At 42.6% G+C, this 19,215-nt stretch overlaps 1 protein-coding gene across 1 annotated transcript in view; it reads right to left on the minus strand.

The window, feature by feature from the left end:
• nrip2 (nuclear receptor interacting protein 2) overlaps positions 1 to 19,215 on the minus strand; it is a 53,940-nt gene that overhangs the window by 21,111 nt on the left and 13,614 nt on the right. The window contains exon 4 of the mRNA XM_048549033.2: positions 15,784 to 15,866. Within this exon, the coding sequence (XP_048404990.1) occupies positions 15,784 to 15,866 (83 nt within the window). The remainder of the gene's footprint in view (positions 1 to 15,783; positions 15,867 to 19,215) is intronic.

Raw genomic sequence — 19,215 nt, forward strand, 5'->3', positions numbered from 1 at the left:
TACAGCAGTTTGTTCCTGACCCAGATGGCCCTCAGATGTGTGGAGTTGTATGACATGGAAACAGACTCTTTGGTCCAACGTATCTATCCCAAAGTGAACTAGTCCAATTGCCTACAATTGGCCCATATCCCTCTAGGGCCATGAGAGAAAGTGTACTAAAGCCCAGGTACAGTCATGATCTTACTGAATGGTGGAGTAGGCAAGACAGACCAGTGACGGACTTCTGTTCCAATTTCTTGTGCTCTTGCAATCTGCGTTTTGTTTCTGTCCCTCAGAAACCCATCATAAGTCAATCTGGGTATTCATCACTTTGAGGTTTGCTTCCCACCAGCACTCAAAATTAACCTTAACTCGATAAACAATGTTGCATCCGTGTTATTTTTTCCAAGCCCGGTTACTTTTTCTACATTTGTCCCCTGAGAAACATGTCATACATTATGGGATACGATTCCTTCTGCCCAGGGGAGAAAAATGACCATTTGGGACCTCATTTGGGGATGTAGTATCTGTCTATTCCCCTGACTGTAGAATTTATAGAGTCAAAGAGATGTTCAGCACGGAAACACCGTTTGATTCAACTCGTCCGTGCTGACTGGATACCCTTAACTAATCTAGTCCCATCTGCCAGAATTTGTCCCATATCCCTCCAACCCTTTCCTGTTCATATTCCCTTGCTTTTAAATGTTGTTATTGTACCAGCCTCTTCCACTTTCTCTAGTAGTTCATTGTGTGAAAAAGTTGCCCCTTGAGTCCCTTTTAAATCTTACCCTTCTCACGTTAAACTGATGCCCTCTACCTTGGAGATAATAGGAACTGCAGATGCTGGAGAATCCGAGATAACAAGGTGTGGAGCTGGATGAACACAGCAGGCCAAGCAGCATCTTGGGAGCAGGAAAGCTGACATTTCAGGCCTAGACCCTTCATCAGAAATGGGGAAGGGGAACAGAGCTATGAAATAAATAGGGAGAGAGGGGGAGGAGGATCAAAGATGAATAGAGGAGAAGATAGGTGGAGAGGAGACAGACAGGTCAAAAAGGCAGGGATGGAGCCAGAAAAAGTGAGTGTAGGTGGGGAGGTAGGGAGGAGATGGATAGGTCAAGGGAGCGAAATAAGGTTAGTAGGTAGGAAATGGGGGTGCAATTTGAGGTGGGAATGTGCAGCCCTCCATTCCAATCCCAACCTCACCATAAAACCTGCAGCCAAGGGAGGCACAGTTGTAGTATGGTGCACTGACCTCTACATTGCTGAGGCCAGACGCCAACTCTCCAACACCACCTCCTACCGCCCCGGATCATGACTCCACCCCCGAGCACCAAACCATCATCTCCCAAACCATCCACAACCTTATCACCTCCCACCCACAGCCTCCAACCTCATCGTTCCCCAACCCCGCACCGCCCGCTTCTATCTCCTTCCCAAAATCCACAAACCTGCCTACTCTGGTCGACCCATTGTCTCTGCCTGCTCCTGCCCCACCGAACCCATCGCCACCTATCTGGACTCCATTTTCTCCCCCTTGGTCCAGGAACTCCCTACCTACATACATGACACCACCCACGCCCTCCACCTCCTCCAGAACTTCCAATTCCCTGGTCCCCAACACCTCATTTTTACTATGGACATCCAGTCCCTATACACCTGCATTCCTCGTGCAGATGGCCTAAAGGCCCTCCGCTTCTTCCTGTCCCGCAGGCCTGACCAATCCCCCTTCACTGACACCATCATCCGCTTAGCCGAGCTCGTCCTCACCCTCAACAACTTCTCTTTCAATTTCTCCCACTTCCGACAGACAAAGCAGGTGGCCATGGGTACCCGCATGGGCCCAAGCTATGCCTGCCTCTTTGTAGGTTACGTGGAACAATCCCTCTTCCTTACCGACACTGGCCCTAAACCCCACTTCTTCCTCCGTTACATTGATGACTGTATTGGCCCGCCTCGTGCTTCCATGAGGAGCTCGAACAGCTCATCCACCTTCCACCCCAACTTCAAGTTCACCTGGACCATCTCTAACACCACCCTCACCTTCCTGGACCTCTCTGCCTCCATCTCGGGCAACCACCTAGAAACCGATGTCCATTTCAAGCCCACCGAGTCCCACAGCTACCTAGACTACACCTCCTCCCTCCCACCCCCCCCGCAAAAATTCCTTCCCCTATCCCAATTCCTCCACCTCCGCTGCATCTGCTCCCAGGATGAGGTATTCCACTCCCATACATCTCAGATGTCCTCGTTTTTCAAGGACCGCAATTTCCACCACCACCCCCGCTGTGGTCAAGAACACCCTTGACCATGTCTCCCGCATTTCCTGCAACTCATCCCTCACCCCCCGGCCCCGCAATAGCAACCAAAAGAGAATCCTCCTCGTCCTCACATACCACCCCACCAACCTCAGGATCCAACACATCATCCTCCGACACTTCCGCCATCTGCAATATGACCCCACCCCCAAAGACATTTTTCCCTCCCCGCCCTTGTCTGCTTTCCGGAGAGACCACTCTCTTCATGACTCACTTGTCTGCTCCACACTCCCCTCCAGCCCCACCACACCCGGCACTTTTCCCTGCAACCGCAGGAAGTGCTACACCTGCCCCCACACCTCCTCCCTCACCCGCATCCCAGGCCGCAAGAAGACTTTCCACATCAGCAGAGCTTCATCTGCACATCTGTTAATGTGGTATACTGCATCCGCTGTACCCGTTGTGGCCTCCTCTACATCAGGGAAACCAAGTGGAGTCTTGGGGACCACTTTGCAGAACACCTACGTTCAGTTCGCAATAAACAGCTGCACTTCTCAGTTGCAAACCATTTCAACTCCCTCCCATTCCTCAGACACATGTCCACCCTGGGCCTCCTGCAGTGCCACAACAATGCCACCCGAAGGTTGGAAGAACAGCAACTCATATTTCGCTTGGGAACCCTGCAGCCTAATGGTATCAATGTGGACTTCACAAGCTTCAAAATCTCCCCCTCCCCTGACCGCATCCCAAAACCAGCCCAGCTCGTCTCTGCCTCCCTAACCTGTTCTTCCTCCCACCTATCCCCTCCTCCCACCTCAAGCTGCAAACCCATTTCCTGCCTATTAACCTCATCCCACCCCCTTGACCTGTCCGTCCTCCCTGGACTGACCTATCCCCTCCCTACCTCCCCACCTACACTCACCTTTCCTGGCTCCATCCCCGCCTCTTTAACTTGTCTGTCTCCTCTCCACTTATCTTCTCTATCCATCTTCGATCCGCCTCCCCCTCTCTCCCTATTTATTTCAGAGCCCTCTTCCCCTCCCCCATTGCTGATGAAGGCTCTAGGCCCGAAACGTCAGCCTTCCTGCTCCTCTGATGCTGCTTGGCCTGCTGTGTTCATGCAGCTCCGCACCTTGTTTCCTCTATTTTGGACTTGTCACCCTGGGGAGAAGACCTTGACTATTCCCCCTATCCAGGCTGCTCATGATTTTATAAACCTCCATAAGGTCACCCTTCAGCCTCCGATACTCAGGGGAAGATAGCCCTAGTCTATTCAGCCACTCCCTCTAGCTCAAACCCTCCAACCCAGGAAACATGCTTGTAAATCTTTTCTGAACCCTCTCAAGTTTAACAACGTCCTTCCTATAGCAAGACCAGAATTGAACACAGGATTCCAAACGAGGCCTAACAAATGTCCTGTACAGCCGCAACATGACGTCCAACTCCTATACTCAATGCAATGACCAGTAAAGGCAAGCATACTTTTTCACTATCCTGTTTACCTGCAGCTTCACTTTCAAGGAACTACAAACCTGCACTCCAAGGTCCCTTTGTTCGGCAATACTCCCGAGAACCTTACCACCAAGTGTACGAGTCCTGCCCTGATTTGCCTTTCCAAAATGTAGCATCTCACATTTATCTGGATTAAACTCAATTGCCACCCATCGGCCCATCTGATCGAGATCCCCGTTGTACTCTGAGGTTTCTCGGCACGATCACTCTGGTCTAACTGTGCCCCACCTGTCTCTCTACATGCCTTGTCATGGATGGCCTCCTGCACTCTGATGCTCAGTTCTCATGATTCTGCCTCAAATCTCACCACATGCCATGTTACTCAGATTCCTAATTCCACACTTTGATTCATATCTATACCGTGAGGTAAAATGGAAGAGCTAAAAATGCCATTTTATTAGCATCTTGAATAACTTCAAATGATTGTAGGATTTCCATCTGTGAGTCACATATTGCTGTTTTCTTTTCCTATTTCTGGTTCCCCTGTGCATAAATGTTTTAGTAAAGTTGCACAAGAGGCTGTAAGCAGATATTCATTCAAGTGAACTGACCATGCACATACTGAACTAAACATGTTTCTTCTTACTTGCTTCCTTCATGTTTTTCAGCCAGCATTGACTTAATTACAATGTCAAAGCATCCCAGCACATCACACATCAGCACCAATTTACAGAAAATATATGTTCATAACTATTCCAATGATACAGGGAATTCCATTGCAAACACCTCTCCAGACATGTGCAACTGATTCTTTTGGCACAAGTTTGACAGAACCAACCATGAAATTTGAAAGCTCCTATGTCATAGACAGAAATAATCCGAATCCACATATCAATTATAGCAAATTCTGCTGTCGTTATCTTCTTCGGTAGTCGATTATCGGGTGCTTCCCTAAGTACTCTGAGCTTGATTCCCATGCTCATGGAACTAACCTTACAGCAGGAATTGCAAGTTCCTCTCCAAGTCTCTCAATACCTTGATTTGGAACTCTGCTCCTTCATTGTCAATACTTCAAAATCTTGGGGTTCATTCCTTAACAGTACTGGGACTGTGCCCACACCCCAAGGACAGCAGCACTTCAAGCAGACAACTCAATAATACCACCTTAGGAGCAATTAGAGATGGACAACAACTGCTGGTCTAGCCTACAATACCATATACTGTAAAAAAAATTGTAAAAACTTGCATTACAAATTGGTTGTCTGTGTGGGACCATAATGTGGGCTATAACCTTAGCACCCCTTATGATAATGTATGAAACAGGAGCAAGACTATACCATACAGCTGATCAAGCCGGGTCCACCATTTATGATAATCATGGCTTCAAATTTCACTTTTCTCCCTTCTCCCATCTTCCTTGGTTCCCTAACAGACCAAACATCTGTCTGTCTCAGCCTTTTCTATATTTAATAATTGAGTTTACATAACCTCTAGGGTGGAGAATTCCAAGGACTCTCAACTCGAGTGGAAAATCTCACATCAGTCTTAAATGCCCAACGCTTTATTGAGTAACTATGTCCTGTTATTAAAGGGGAAATAACATATCAAACCATTTGACCTTTATCAGAATCTATACTTTCATGATCTTTGATCTTTCAATGCAAGAATATCGTTCCTTAAATTTGAAAGCAAAAACTTCACACACAATTCCAGGTGTGGTCTGACCAAAGTCCCATATAAGTGTAGTAAGAATTCTTTATTCCTGAGCTCCTACCTTCTTGCAATAAAGGCCGAATAAAAGTGCATTCCTAATTGTTGATAAGGAAATATAACAAATTTTGTAGTCTTGGCTAGTATAGTTGAGTCTGTCTGAACATCTACACATTTCACCTCTTTTGAAAAATCTTCTGTTTTTCTATTCTTGGTACCGAAGTGAACAATATTAATTTGAACAATGTATCGACATTACATCCCATCTACCATCTTGTTTCTCACGTATTAAACCTGTTTATATATCTTCACAGCTTCTTTTTTGTCCTATGTGGACTTCTTGCTTTCTTTTTTTCTATCGTAGGATGTGGAGATCACTGGTAAAGCTGGCATTTACTGCCCATACCTAATTGTACTAGAACTGAGAGGCAATTTCAAAGGACAGTTAGGAATCAACCTCATGGCTGTGGGTATGTATGTATGCTAGAATAGATAAAAAATGGCTGATTTCTTTCCCTGAAAGCACATTAGTCAACCAGAAAGGTTTTACTACATGACAATCAACAATGGTTTCAAGGTCACTCTTACTGAGACTAGCTTTTAATTTTTGATTTACTAATTGATTTTAAATTCCACTTGCTGTTGTAGTGGTGTTTGAACCCATGCCCCCAGAGAACTAGCCTGTGGTCTGGATACTAGTCTAGTGACATTACCACCACACCACCATCTCCCCACCTAGCTTTGTAATGTGGAAGGTATTGGCCGTGATATTCCAAGTGTTAGGGAGCTTTTACAACAGAATAGACTGGAGTTGTGCTTCAAGACAATGTAGAATCCCAGCCATAGTAGAATGGAAACTTACTGGGAAATTGAAGATTGTAATGGGCAATTCCCCTGCAACTGGAACCGTCAGAGGAGTCCTTTAAAGACAGAGGGTTTTGACTCAGTTAAGCTAATAGATACTGAGGAGAAGGTAGTGGATGACAAACTAACTGTAATTCCTGGACTCCTATTAAACTGAAACTCTGCCTCAATCTTCATGCCCCTAATGCCACCTCCCCTGACCCTTTACACCCCCAGAGCTCTGACAACCACACCACCTCTCCAAACTAGTACAATCTCCCTGTCGGCTTCCCACCTCTGGCTGTGGAAAACTGAGTGGATATGTGGGCATGAGTTAAATCCTTAACAAAGGGAAAACAAAGTATAAAAACCAAAAGAACTAAGGATGCTGTAAATCAGCAAAAAAACAAAAACAAAGTTGCTGGAAAAGTTTAGCAGATCTGGCAGCATCTGTGGAGGAGAAAATAGAGTTAATGTTTCAGGTCTGGTGACCCTTCCTCAGAACTGTTCTGAGGAAGGGTCACCGGATCCGAAACGTTAACTCTGTTTTCTCCTCCACAGAAAAAAAAGTATGTTGCTTCTCAACTAAAATACTGTGAGTTGGATGTCTGTCAGTTGGGTACTGACGAAGATTTGAACCTTCTCTTAAGCTTCATGGATGGTGTTTACAAGAATTATGATCTGTCAGATGCCTCTGAGGCATAAACAGACTTTTATAAACAGACAGACTACCATTCCTATGTAGAGTATATCATACACTATAATAGATCCTGTTAAAGATTACAATCATTCAATTTGGAGATTTCTTATTCAGTGCTTTGCAAAGACTATGTCTTATTATTTCCTGTATTTTTGGACTGTGGATTAAAAATAGAAGATACTGCTTTAAAGATGATTGCAGTTTTAAAAATCAAATTTACTGGAGCGCACTTGTGAGGCATATACAATGTTGCTTTTCTGTGGAACTGTGAATGCAAGAACAGGCAGCACGGAGTTAATGGGCTCTGAAATAGGGGAAGCAAATGCTTGACAATGAAACGGGAAAGGCTAACAAGGAAAATTAGGACAGTATTATCCCTAATACTGGACAGGTTAGAATGGGGAACAAGGAGATGGTGGACCAATTTAGAATGTATTTTGGTTCGGCCTTCACAAAGGAGGTCACAAAATAACATACCAAAAATTGTTGGTGAGCATAGGATCTAGTGAGAGGAAGGAACTGAAGGAAATCACTATTAGATCCAAGCTTACTAAGTAGCCAACAAAGAAGCAGACCTGAGGATAGGGTTTAGATTTCAGCAAAGGGAGACAAAGGGTTTAAAAAGAGGAAAATCAAATATGAGAGTAAGCTTGCATGAACATTCAAACTGTAAAAGTTTCTATGGGTATCTGAAGAGAAAAAGATTAGTGAAAATGAATATGGAATCTCTGCAGTGTGGAAACAGGTGATTTGGCTTATCGAGTCCATACCGCCCCTTCAAAGAGCATCCCAGCACATCCCTATAACCCTGCAATTCCCATGGCTAATCCACTTAGCCTGCACATCCCTGGACATAATGGGCAACTTAGTGTGGCCAATCCACCCAACCTTCACATCTTTGCACAGTGGGAGGAAACCCACACAGACGCCAGTCGCCTAAGGCTGGAATCGAACCTGGGTGCCTGGTATTGTCAGTCCATTCCAGTCAGAAATGGGGTAAGTTATGATGGGCAACAAAGAGATGGCAGACAAATTAAATACATCTTTTGGTTCTGTCTTCATAAAGAAGGTCACAAATAACATCCCAAAAATGTTGGGTGTTACATGGTCTAGTGAAAGGGAGGAACTGAAGGAAATCAGAATTAATAGGGAAATGGTGTTGGGGAAATGGACTGGATTAAAGGCTGATAAATCCCCAAGGCCTGATAATCTGCATTCCAGAATACTTAAGGAAGTGGATATAGAAAAAGTGGAGACATTGGTGATCATCTTTCAAGATTCAATAAACTCTGGAACAGTTCCTCTGGAGTAGAGAGTAGCTAATGTAATCCCACTATTTAAAAAAAGAGATAGAGAGGAATTATAGACTAGTTAGCCTGACATTTGTAGTAGGGAAATGCTCCATTATAAAAACCCAGTATAAAAGATTTAGCAGCAGAGCAGTTGGAAAAAGTGGCAAGATTAGCAAAGTCAGCATGGACTTATACAAAGAGAAATCAAGCTTTTCAAATCTACTAGAATGTTTTGAGAATGCAACTAATAGAGTTCATAAGGGGGCATGGTACTGGAGGATGTGGTTTACTTGGGCCTTCAGAAGGCTTTTGATACAGTCCCACATAACAGATTATCTTGTAAAATGAAGCGTTTGGGACTGGAGTTAATGTAATGATAGGGAACTGGTTGACAGACTGGAAACAATGAATAGGAAGAAATGGGTGTTTTTTTCCAAGTGGCGGGCAGAGACTCGTGGGTATCACAGGTTTCAGTGCTTGGATCCTAGCTATTCACAATATATATTAATTATTTAGATGACAGAATTAAATGTAATATCTCCAAGTTTGGAAATAACTCAAAGCTGGGTGGCAGGGTCAGCTGTGGGGAGAATGCAGAGATACTTCAGTGTGATTTGAACAAGCTGAGTGAGTGGGCAAATGGATGGCAGATACAGTATAATGTGGATAAATACGAGATTATCGACTTTGGTAGCAAAAAGAGAAAGGCAGATTATTACCTAAATAGCAATAGGTAGGAAAAGGTTTGGGGGGCACAATGAGTCCTGAGTGTTCTTGTACACCACTCACTGAAATTAAACATGTTGGTGCAGCAGCTGGTGAAGAAGGTAAATGGAATGATGACCTTCATAGCAGGAGGATGCAAGTACAGCAGCAGGGATGTTTTGCTGCAATTGTACAGGGCTTTGGTGTGACTACACCTGGAGTATTGTGTACAAAGCGGTTAAGGCCAAAACAATGAATGTTTTTGAGAAGGAGTTAGATGTAGTTCTTAAGGCTAAATGGATGGAAAGATATGGGGAGAAAGCAGGAACAGGGTACTGAGTTGGATAATCAGCCATGATCATGTTGAATGGTGCAGCAGACTCAAATGGTTGGATGGTCTCCTCCTGCTCCTATTTTCTACGTTTCTATGACAATAATGTTTTGATTGGCTTCTGATCAGGCAACCTTATGTGGGGCTAGTGGAGGAGAAAACGTATAGTCTGCAAAGAGGAAGTATCTAAAAATGTGCACGTTTCCCCCTCTCCTTTTGTGAAGCACCAGAACATCTGCAGTAATAGCTAACCGTCTTTTACTCACCTTTCTCTGCAAATCTCCTACTGAAGGAGGACTAAGATGTATTGAGTGACAGTGGAAAGATGAATTTGTAATCACTGAATGAAAGAGGCCATCAATGTACAAACATCTGTGTATCAACTGCAAATAACAAAGGAATTAGAAGAAAGCAAAAAGTATCTCTCATCAATTCCTGTTATCCAGATTGGCGCAATCGAACCATTTCTGGTTATTTTCCCTTGTTTCCACCCTCAATGTTTCTGTCTTTTATGAATCTGTTTGTGAAGGGGTGATTTTAAAAGGAGGAGTGCTTAAGTTGAAAAGAGTTGTAAGTTAGCAATTCATATTTCCTCATTGCCTTTGGTTAAAGACAATTTGTTTCTAATAAACAATTTTTTTCTTGTTAACTACAGAAACCTGAGTTCATCAGTCAGGGAAATTGGAAACTTTGGATGGTTTAACTTAATCTATTCAAATTTGCGATGTCTTCAGGAATATTTGGGGCTGGAATTTCAACGTAGTACCCCAAATAGTTTTCATAATGTTTAGGACTCGTGTCAGGGATATTTTGGAACAAAGATAACAAGATTGAATTTGGAGTTTGTGAGTGATGAAGGAATAAGGGGAAACACCAAGACATATACTATCAAAAGTAAGAGGGCGCAAGAAACTGCAAAACCTTCCTTGGAGGAGGGAGAGATGTCCTTAATGAATTTACAAGGGATCCTGAAGGCACGTAAACTGGAAGTGGAGTTGCCTGCTGGGTCGCTAAAGGAATAGAATATAAAAGTAGGAAAATGTTGCTGCAACTATGTAAGGTATTAGTGAGACTGTAGCTTAAGAACTGTATACAGCTTTGGTTCCCTTAACTGCTGAGAGATGCATTGGAGGCAGTTCAGAGCAGAGTCACTAGATTGATTCCAAAGGCCAGGCGTTTGTCTTATGTAGAGAGATTAGAACAAAGAACAAAGAAAATTACAGCACAGGAACAGGCCCTTTGGCCCTCCAAGCCTGTGCTGATCCAGATCCTCTATCTAAACCTGTCACCTATTTTCCAAGGATCTGTATCCATTGCTCCCTGCCCATTCATGTATCTGTGTAGATACATCTTAAATGACACTATCGTGCCCATCTCTACCACCTCCGCTGGCAACGCGTTCCAGACACCCACCACCCTCTGCGTAAAGAACTTTCCACGCATATCTCCCTTTAAACTTTTCCCCTCTCACCTTGAAATCATGACCTCTAGTAACTGGGAAAAAGCTTCTCACTATCCACCCTGTCTATATCTCTCATTATTTTGCAGACCTTAATCAGGTCCCCTGTCAACCTCTGTCTTTCTAATGTAAATAATCGTAATCTACTCAACCTTTCTTCATAGCTAGTGCCCTCCATACCAGGCAACATCCAGGTGAACCCCCACTGCACCCTTTCCAAAGCATCCACATCCTTTTGGTAATGTGGCGACCAGAACTGTATGCAGTATTCCAGTCAAACCAAAGTCCTATACAATTGTAACATGACCTGCCGACTCTTGTACTCAATACCCTGCCCAATGAAGGAAAGCATGCCATATGCCTTCTTGACCACTCTATCGACCTGCATTGCCACCCTCAGGATACAATGGACCTGAACACCCAGACCTCTCTGTGCATCAATTTTCCCCAGGACTTTTCCATTTACCATATAGTTTGCTCTTGAATTAGATCTTCCAAAGTGCATCACCCCACGTTTGCCTGGATTGAACTCCATCTGCCATTTCTCCACCCAACTTTCCAATCTATCTATATTGTGCTGCATTCTCTGACAGTCCCCTTCGCTATCTGCTACTCCACCAATCTTAGTGTCATCTGCAAACTTGCTAATCAGACCATCTGTACCTTCCTCCAGATCATTTATGTATGTCACAAACAACAGTGTTCCCAACACAGATCCCTGTGGAACACCACTGGTCACAGTTCTCCATTTTGAGAAACTCCCTTCCACTACAACTCTCTGTCTCCAGTTGCCCAGCCAGTTCTCTATCCATCTAGCTAGCACACCCTGGACCTCATGCGACTTCACTTTCTCCATTAGTCTACCATGGGGAACCTTATCAAACACCTCATTGAAGTCCATGTATATGACATCCACAGCCCTTCCCTCATCTATCACCTTTGATGAAGTGACAAAAAATTCTATCAAATTGGTAAGACATGACCTTCCCTACACAAAACCATGCTGCCTATCACTGATAAGCCCATTTTCTTCCAAATGTAAATAGATCCTATCCCTCAGTATCTTCACCAGCCGCTTCCCCAACACTGATGTCAGGCTCACTGGTCTATAATTACCTGGATTATCCTTGCTACCCTTCTTAAACAGGAGGACAACATTAGCAATTCTCCAGTCCTCCAGGACATCAGCCATGCTCAAAGATGCTGCAAAGATATCTGTTAAGGTCCCAGCTATTTCCTCTCTCGCTTCCCTCAGTAACCTGGGATAGATTTCATTCGGACCTGGGGACTTGTCCACCCTAATGCCTTTTAGAAGGCATTACACTTTCCCCCCACCCCCCATGTTGACTTGACCTGTAGTAATCAAACATCTATCCCTAACCTCAATGTCCATCATGTCCCTCTCCTTGGTGAATACCAACGCAAAGTATTCATTAAGAATCTCACTCATTTTCTCTGACTCCTCACATAACATCCCCCCTTTGTCCTTGAGTGGGTTAGCCCTTTCTCTAGTTACCCTCTTGCTCCTTATGTATGAATAAAAGGCTTTGGGAGTTTCCTTAACCCTGTTTGCTAAAGATATTTCATGACCCCATTTAGCCCTCTTAATTCCTTGTTTCAAATTAAACAGTTTAGGACTATACTGTCTCAAGTTTAGAAGAATGAGAGGAGATCTAATTGAAGTATATAAATCCAAAAGGGGATTGACAAAGAAGACAAGAGAGGATATTTCCTCATTTGGATAATCTAGAACAAGAGGTTACAGTTCAGCAACAAGGGATAGCAGATATAAAGCAGAGATAAGGAAGAATTACTTCTCTCAGAGGGTCATGAATCTGTGGAATTTGCTATCCAGAGTGTGGTGGATGCTGGGACATTGAGTAAATTTGATGAGATAGACAGATTTTTAATTAACAACAGGTTGAAGGGTTATAGGGAACAGGCAGAAAAATGGAGTTGAGGCCAAAATGTGATCAGCCATGACTATACTGAATGGTGGAGTAGGCTCAAGGGGCTGAACTGCCTACTCCTGTTGCCAATTCTTCTGTTCTTACGAATTAATGACAGTCAGTGTGAGGTTTACTCCAGCAGACTGTTTCACCTGATATGGCAATGCTCAGGTTATTCTGCATAATATAACTAACTGGGCACGGATTGAAGAATCTAACAATTCTTACAGGTTGCAATTATTTACGAACCTTATACTCACAGGTGCATCAGTGTCTGGGCTGACATTAAGCTAATAGGTTACAACAGAGAACAAGTTTTGAATAACATATCATGCATCATGTGGTCTCAAGGTAAGATGGAGTACAAGACTTTTACAGTCTCATGTCTTGTGCACTTATGATATCATAAACATGTCTCTAAAAAGTATACTGTCATACTAACCTTGAGATGTAATACAATAGCCATTCTCTGATTCATTTCTCAGGGCATACCTTTAGCAATCAGAGTCAAGTTGCCTGATTTAAATGTAATTAAAACTTGGCAGCTAACTATCAGTCTTCACATAACAGGTACATTCTCACTGGCAACACCTCTATCAATTAGAGTTCACTTATCAATCAATAATCACAGCACTCTCCCTTCACAATGCAAATGTTGTTTTCCCTCTACATGGTGATTGTCCTGATGAGTGCAAAACAAAAAAAATGACAAAATGTATCTTTTTTCAAGCAATACTCGAAGTACGTTAATTGTATTATTAAGATTAAAGATACACAGTTGATGGGCATTGCCTGATTAACCATCAGCATATATAAAAATGCAATTATTTGGGATAGCCTTAGTAGTCACATGGAGATAGGTGCGCTGATTAAGAAGAGCCAGCTTGGATTTCTAAATGGTAAATTATGCTTGACTAACTTGCTGGAAGTTTTTGAAGAGGTGATGAAAGGTTGATGGTGTTGACGCTTTAATACAGAATCTCATAACAGACTTGTCAGGAATGATGTCGATCACAGTATAAAAGGAACACTGGCAACATGGATAATTGCCCGAATGATAGAAAACAGTGAGTAATGGCCAATGGGAGTTTTTTTTTAATGCTGTCTGAAGGTTTATAGTGAAGTTCCCCACGGATCAGTATTGGGACTCTTGTTTTTCCTTATATATACTAATGATCTGGATTTTGTTGTGCAAGGGACAACTTCCAAGTTGGCAGATCACGCCAAACTTGGAAGAATTGTAAACGGTGAGGACAATGTGGCACTTCAAAAACACACTGACAAATTGTGGAGTGCGCAGATAGGCAGCAGATGAGGTTCAGTGCAGAGAAGTGTGAGGTGATATACTTTGGTCGGAAGAATACTGAGAGACAAAATAAAACTTGGGTTACAATTCCAATGGCGGTGAGGAATAGAGGGATATGCATGTTAATGTGCACAAGTCATTAAATGTGCTAGGACAGGTGGACAGAGCAGTGACTAAAGCACACAGTGTTGTTGATCTTACGAATAGGGTCATAGAGTACAAGAATAACGAGGCGATATTGAACTCGTACACTGCACTCTTTAGATCTCAGCTGAAGTATTATGGACAGTTGTGGGAATTATAGAAAAGATGTAAATCTATTGGAGAGAATACAGAAGCAGGTTCACTAGAACAGCTCTAATATGAGGATCTCAGCAAGGAAGATGGATTGAATTTGGGACAGTTATCTCTAGAGAAAAGAAAGCTGAGTGGAGATCTCATAGAAAATTTCAAAATCATCAGCAGGCTGGACAGATTAAATGGGGTGAAGCTGCTTCCACCCATAAAAGAGAAAAGAACGAGTGGATATTAATTTAAAGCGATGTGCATATGAAGCAAGGGAAACATGAGAAAGAGAGCTTTCACATAGCGAGTAGTTAGCATGTGGAATGCACAGCTTGGAAACGTGGTAGAGATAAGTTCAGTTGAGGAATTCAGGGGGCCTTTGGATGGTTATTTGGACAGTAATGGTGTGCAGAGATTTGGGGAAAAGGCGTGAGATTAATGCTAGACAATAGAATTGGTGCAGCCACAATGGATATGCTGAATGGCCTCTTTATGCACCATAATAAATCTGTGATTTTGTCCATATATTGGGAACCTTTTTTTGATGAAGGCAGATATAGATGACCAAATTCATCATTGTCTCCAGTGTGGAATGGATCAAAATAGAAAAGGCTGACCTGGAAAGACACCAAATACATCAAGAGAATTGTCAGGAATGTGCAGAAGAACAAGGGATCAGAAGGTGCACATAAGCACTAAACAACCCGAACCAACCTCTCAACCACCACCTGCTCCACATGTGGCAGAGTTTGTAGGTTTCACATTGGAGGGAATCTTGTGGCACAGTGGTAATGTTCTTACCTCTAAGCCAGGAGGCCAAGATTCAAGTTCCAAAGGTGTGTAACAATACTGTTGAACAGGCTAATTAAAAAATATGTTAGTCTCACATTGGAGGGGTCTTGTGGCAAAGCGGTATCCATGTACGCCTCCCTTTGAGTTAGAAGATCTGGGCTCAAGTCCCATCTGTACTGGATGTCTGCATGTCTGAATAAGTTGATTAAAATAACTGGATCTCACATTGGACTTGTCAGTGATCTCAAAACCAAGGAAATGAGAGTGAAAACAAATTACACTCAGACTTAATGGGTTCCCTAACAGAAGTCAGAAGGGGAGACCTCTGGGACACTGCATGGTGGTGATGGAAAAGGCGGATATATGTATAGGTAAAAGATTGGCACCTGCTCTCCCATTTTACCATTTGGCTTCAGAATGAATTACAAGGAAGCATAGTCAGCAATCTAAAACGTGACCTGCATGGACAATCAGGAAGTTCAGCAATTTTGCAGTGCAGTCTATAATAAAATGATTAATTATTAATCAAGGTTCTATTACAAGTAATTCAATTAGCTAACAGCCAACTGATGGCACTTGATTAAAATAACATAATTTTCATTTTCTGCCTTGTGATCTAAATGGCACCTACTCTATCAGGGTGCAGATCTTCAGGTTAATCATCTTTGAAAATCCTTTCCTAATTTAAATTAGAGTGGTTCATCTGCTAACTGATAGCTTACCCTATTCTGTTCAAGCAACTGGCAGAGATTGTGTTCTGTTGGCAGCCTGTGTTGATAGTGACTTTGATCTCTTGGTCACAGCACTGAGGAAACAAGGGACATAAGTTACCAAAAGAATAAATACAAAGGAACTAGAAACAAAGCATAAGCAATATCTTTCTATCTTGATTATTAAAACACATGTAAAGCACATGAACATTTCTAATGTCAACATTTAATCTTAGCATCCTGATGATACACCACATTAAAATACAATGTACTCCGTTTAACCTACCTACATCCCATTTCTGATGGTGCAAAATAGTTCATTACTCTTAGAGTATTCCCCATTCTTTTCAAGTTTGCCTTCTTGAAAATTATAATATTACTTTTTTTTATCTTGCAAGTCTAATTTAGAATGCATTATATTATGGTCGTTTTAAACTGCTTTCAGACATTTGTAGTATCTATTATTCCATGTCAATAATAATTACCCAAATTCTAGTCTTCTGCCCTGTACTCTTCATGACTATTTAATCTGTAGAATGTACATAAAAAGTCAATATAATATTTCAGTTATTTCATCTTATATTTTTCTATCAGTAAGTTAAATTCCTGAATACTTAAAACTTGATTTTAAAGAATATTTTAAGTTTTTAAAAATGCTGTTTTAGAGCTACTCCGACCCGGGGATCTGTATTATCGTATGTCACACTCATCTGCCTTGTGCCAAACTCTCTCATCCATTGTAGCTTGCCTGCAATTATTCTGTGCCATCCGTCATCCAACTGTGCTGAGGCTGACCCCTCTTTCTGCTACCCACCATGTTGCTCACTAGAAAAGATCTTGTAGCTTTTATGTTCTGATCCACTTGCCAAAATACTGACTTCTTCTTTCTCAGGTGTCAATTTTATAGTTCTTTTTCTCTTGCAACTTCAAGCACTCTTAACTTGCCTTGTGCACTTCAATGGAATTTGCATGCCTAGCAACAAATGCTGTGGGTTCCACTGGCTATATTTGCCTTAATAGTTGTTCACAGCTTCCAAGTGAACTTATCAAACATTCCTTATATTAGAACAATGCCTTAAAATTCAAGAAAGTGATTTTGCAAAATTGTGAAATGTGCTATGTGAATTCAAATAATAAATAGGATCAGTGGCCTTATTAATAGAGATAAAATAAATATGATTGTAAATATAATACCTATTACAAATACTTGTGAAATATTGTTTACACTTCAGCTGCAATATTCCGTTTAGTTCTGAACACTACTTCGTAGAAAGGGGATCAAGGATGTGGAGAGGCTGAAGAGGAAACTGATTAGAATGGCAAGAGGGATGCGAGAATTCTTACGTGGAGAGACTGGAGAAAGTAGCGCTGTTATCCTTGGAGTAGAAAGATGAAGGGAAAATGTAACTGAGATTTTCAAATTGTGAAAAGTTTGAATAAATTAAGTGAGGAGAAACTTTCCAGTGGCAGAAAGATTATTCATCAATCTAAGGAACAAAAACAAAGTTGCTGGAAAAGCTCAGCAAGTCTGGCAGCATCTGTGAAGGAAAAGACAGAGTCAACATTTCAGGTCCAGTCACCCTTCCTCAGAACCAGACCCAAAACATTAACTCTGTTTTTGTTCCTGATTTACAGCATCCAACGTTCTTTCAGTTTTTAGCAATCTAAGGTGATTGACAAAGGAATTAAAGATGAGGCAAGGATTAGATCTTAATACACTGAGTTGCAGCCATCTAAATTATGCTGTCTGAATGAGGGTGAGTGAGTGGGTGGCAGAAATGGAATTAATCATTTTCAAACTGAAATTCGGTAAAAACATAAAACACTCAAAGGACCATGTGGGAATACAGGAATAGGCCTAAGTGGATAGCTCAACCAGAGTGCCGGAATAAGCTCGATGAATAGCTTCCTACTGTGCCGTATCGTTCTATTACTCAAGGAATGAACATTCCTTTGTCCTCCTGCCTCTCAACCCTTGGTAATGGTGCCACAGTTTCTTGAGACCGCCTTGCCTCGAGTAATTGGCTTCAAAATCAAGCCAGAGACATACTCATATTCTGCTTGGGAACCCTGCAGCCCAATGGTATCAATGTGGACTTCACAAGCTTCAAAATCTCCCCTTCCCCCCACCGCATCCCAAAACCAGCCCAGTTCTTCCCCTCCCCCCACAGCATCCCAAAGCCAGCCCAGCTCGTCCCCTCCCCCCACTGCATCCCAAAACCAGCCCAGCTCGTCCCCTCCCCCACTGCATCCCAAAACCAGCCCAGCCTGCCTCCGCTTCCCTAACCTATTCTTCCTCTCACCCATCCCTTCCTCCCACCTCAAGCCGCACCTCCATTTCCTACCTACTACCTCATCCTGCCTCCTTGACCTGTCCATCTTCCCTGGACTGACCTATCCCCTCCCTACCTTCCCACCTATACTCTCCTCTCCACCTATCTTCTTTTCTCTCCATCTTCGGTCCACCTCCCCCTCTCTCCCTATTTATTCCAGAACCCTCTCCCCATCCCCCTCTCTGATGAAGGGTCTAGGCCCAAAACGTCAGCTTTTGTGCTCCTGAGATGCTGCTTGGCCTGCTGTGTTCATCCAGCTTCACACTTTGTTATCAGAGACATACTTGATTGAGTGAGTCTGATATCACATGGGAAACCCTAAAGTAAGTCCAGTGTGTACGATAATGGAATATTAATACAGCCAGCGTAATTTTAGTGTAAGGCTTTACAATCACTGCACAGCAAAGGGCATGAAGAGAGCCTGCATGAAATGATTTTTAATGCCAGTATCTAAAGGACCAATCCAAAGATGAAATTTGGAGGAGTTCAGAGTTAGAACCCAAAGGAAGATGAATTTGATAACCGATTCAAAACAGTCTTAGGTTATGCTCCATTGCAATGATATCTCTGTTAATGCACTGTTGGTGTTAGGCAGAGCTAGAGAGAAATATGGATCTCTAGCAATGGGAGAATGAAACCTGCTGCTGCCAGAAAAAATGTACATCTTATTTATGAGTTCATTCTAGAAGGCCTAATCAGGTTAGGAAAGGTGAGTAAGTCACACACCTGTAAGTGCTATGGTATGATTCACGACCATCCACTTACTCTGTCTTATGATTCCTCTTCTTTCATATCACTCTTCTCACTTGCTCACTTTGTTAGTATGCCCAGCCTCCTTTTGTGTACTTTGTTACTTCCTCATCTATCTGTCCACTATTGCTATTCACGCTAATAGTCATCCTCACCAAATGCACTATATCCATAGGGTCATGAAATCTCATACACGCTCTTTTATACATTGCAGATAAAGCTCAGAACATTAGTGAAAGAACCAGTGGAGGTCCTTCACCGATACCCAGTTAACAGCTACAGAGAAAGAAGAGCTAGGGCTCAGGAGCAGTTTGATGTCCTTGGTAATTGGAAATGGGAGCTTCCCACCCATCTGGTGACA

The sequence above is a fragment of the Stegostoma tigrinum genome, chromosome 18, assembly GCF_030684315.1.
Source record: "Stegostoma tigrinum isolate sSteTig4 chromosome 18, sSteTig4.hap1, whole genome shotgun sequence".
Taxonomy (NCBI): Eukaryota; Metazoa; Chordata; class Chondrichthyes; order Orectolobiformes; family Stegostomatidae; genus Stegostoma; species Stegostoma tigrinum.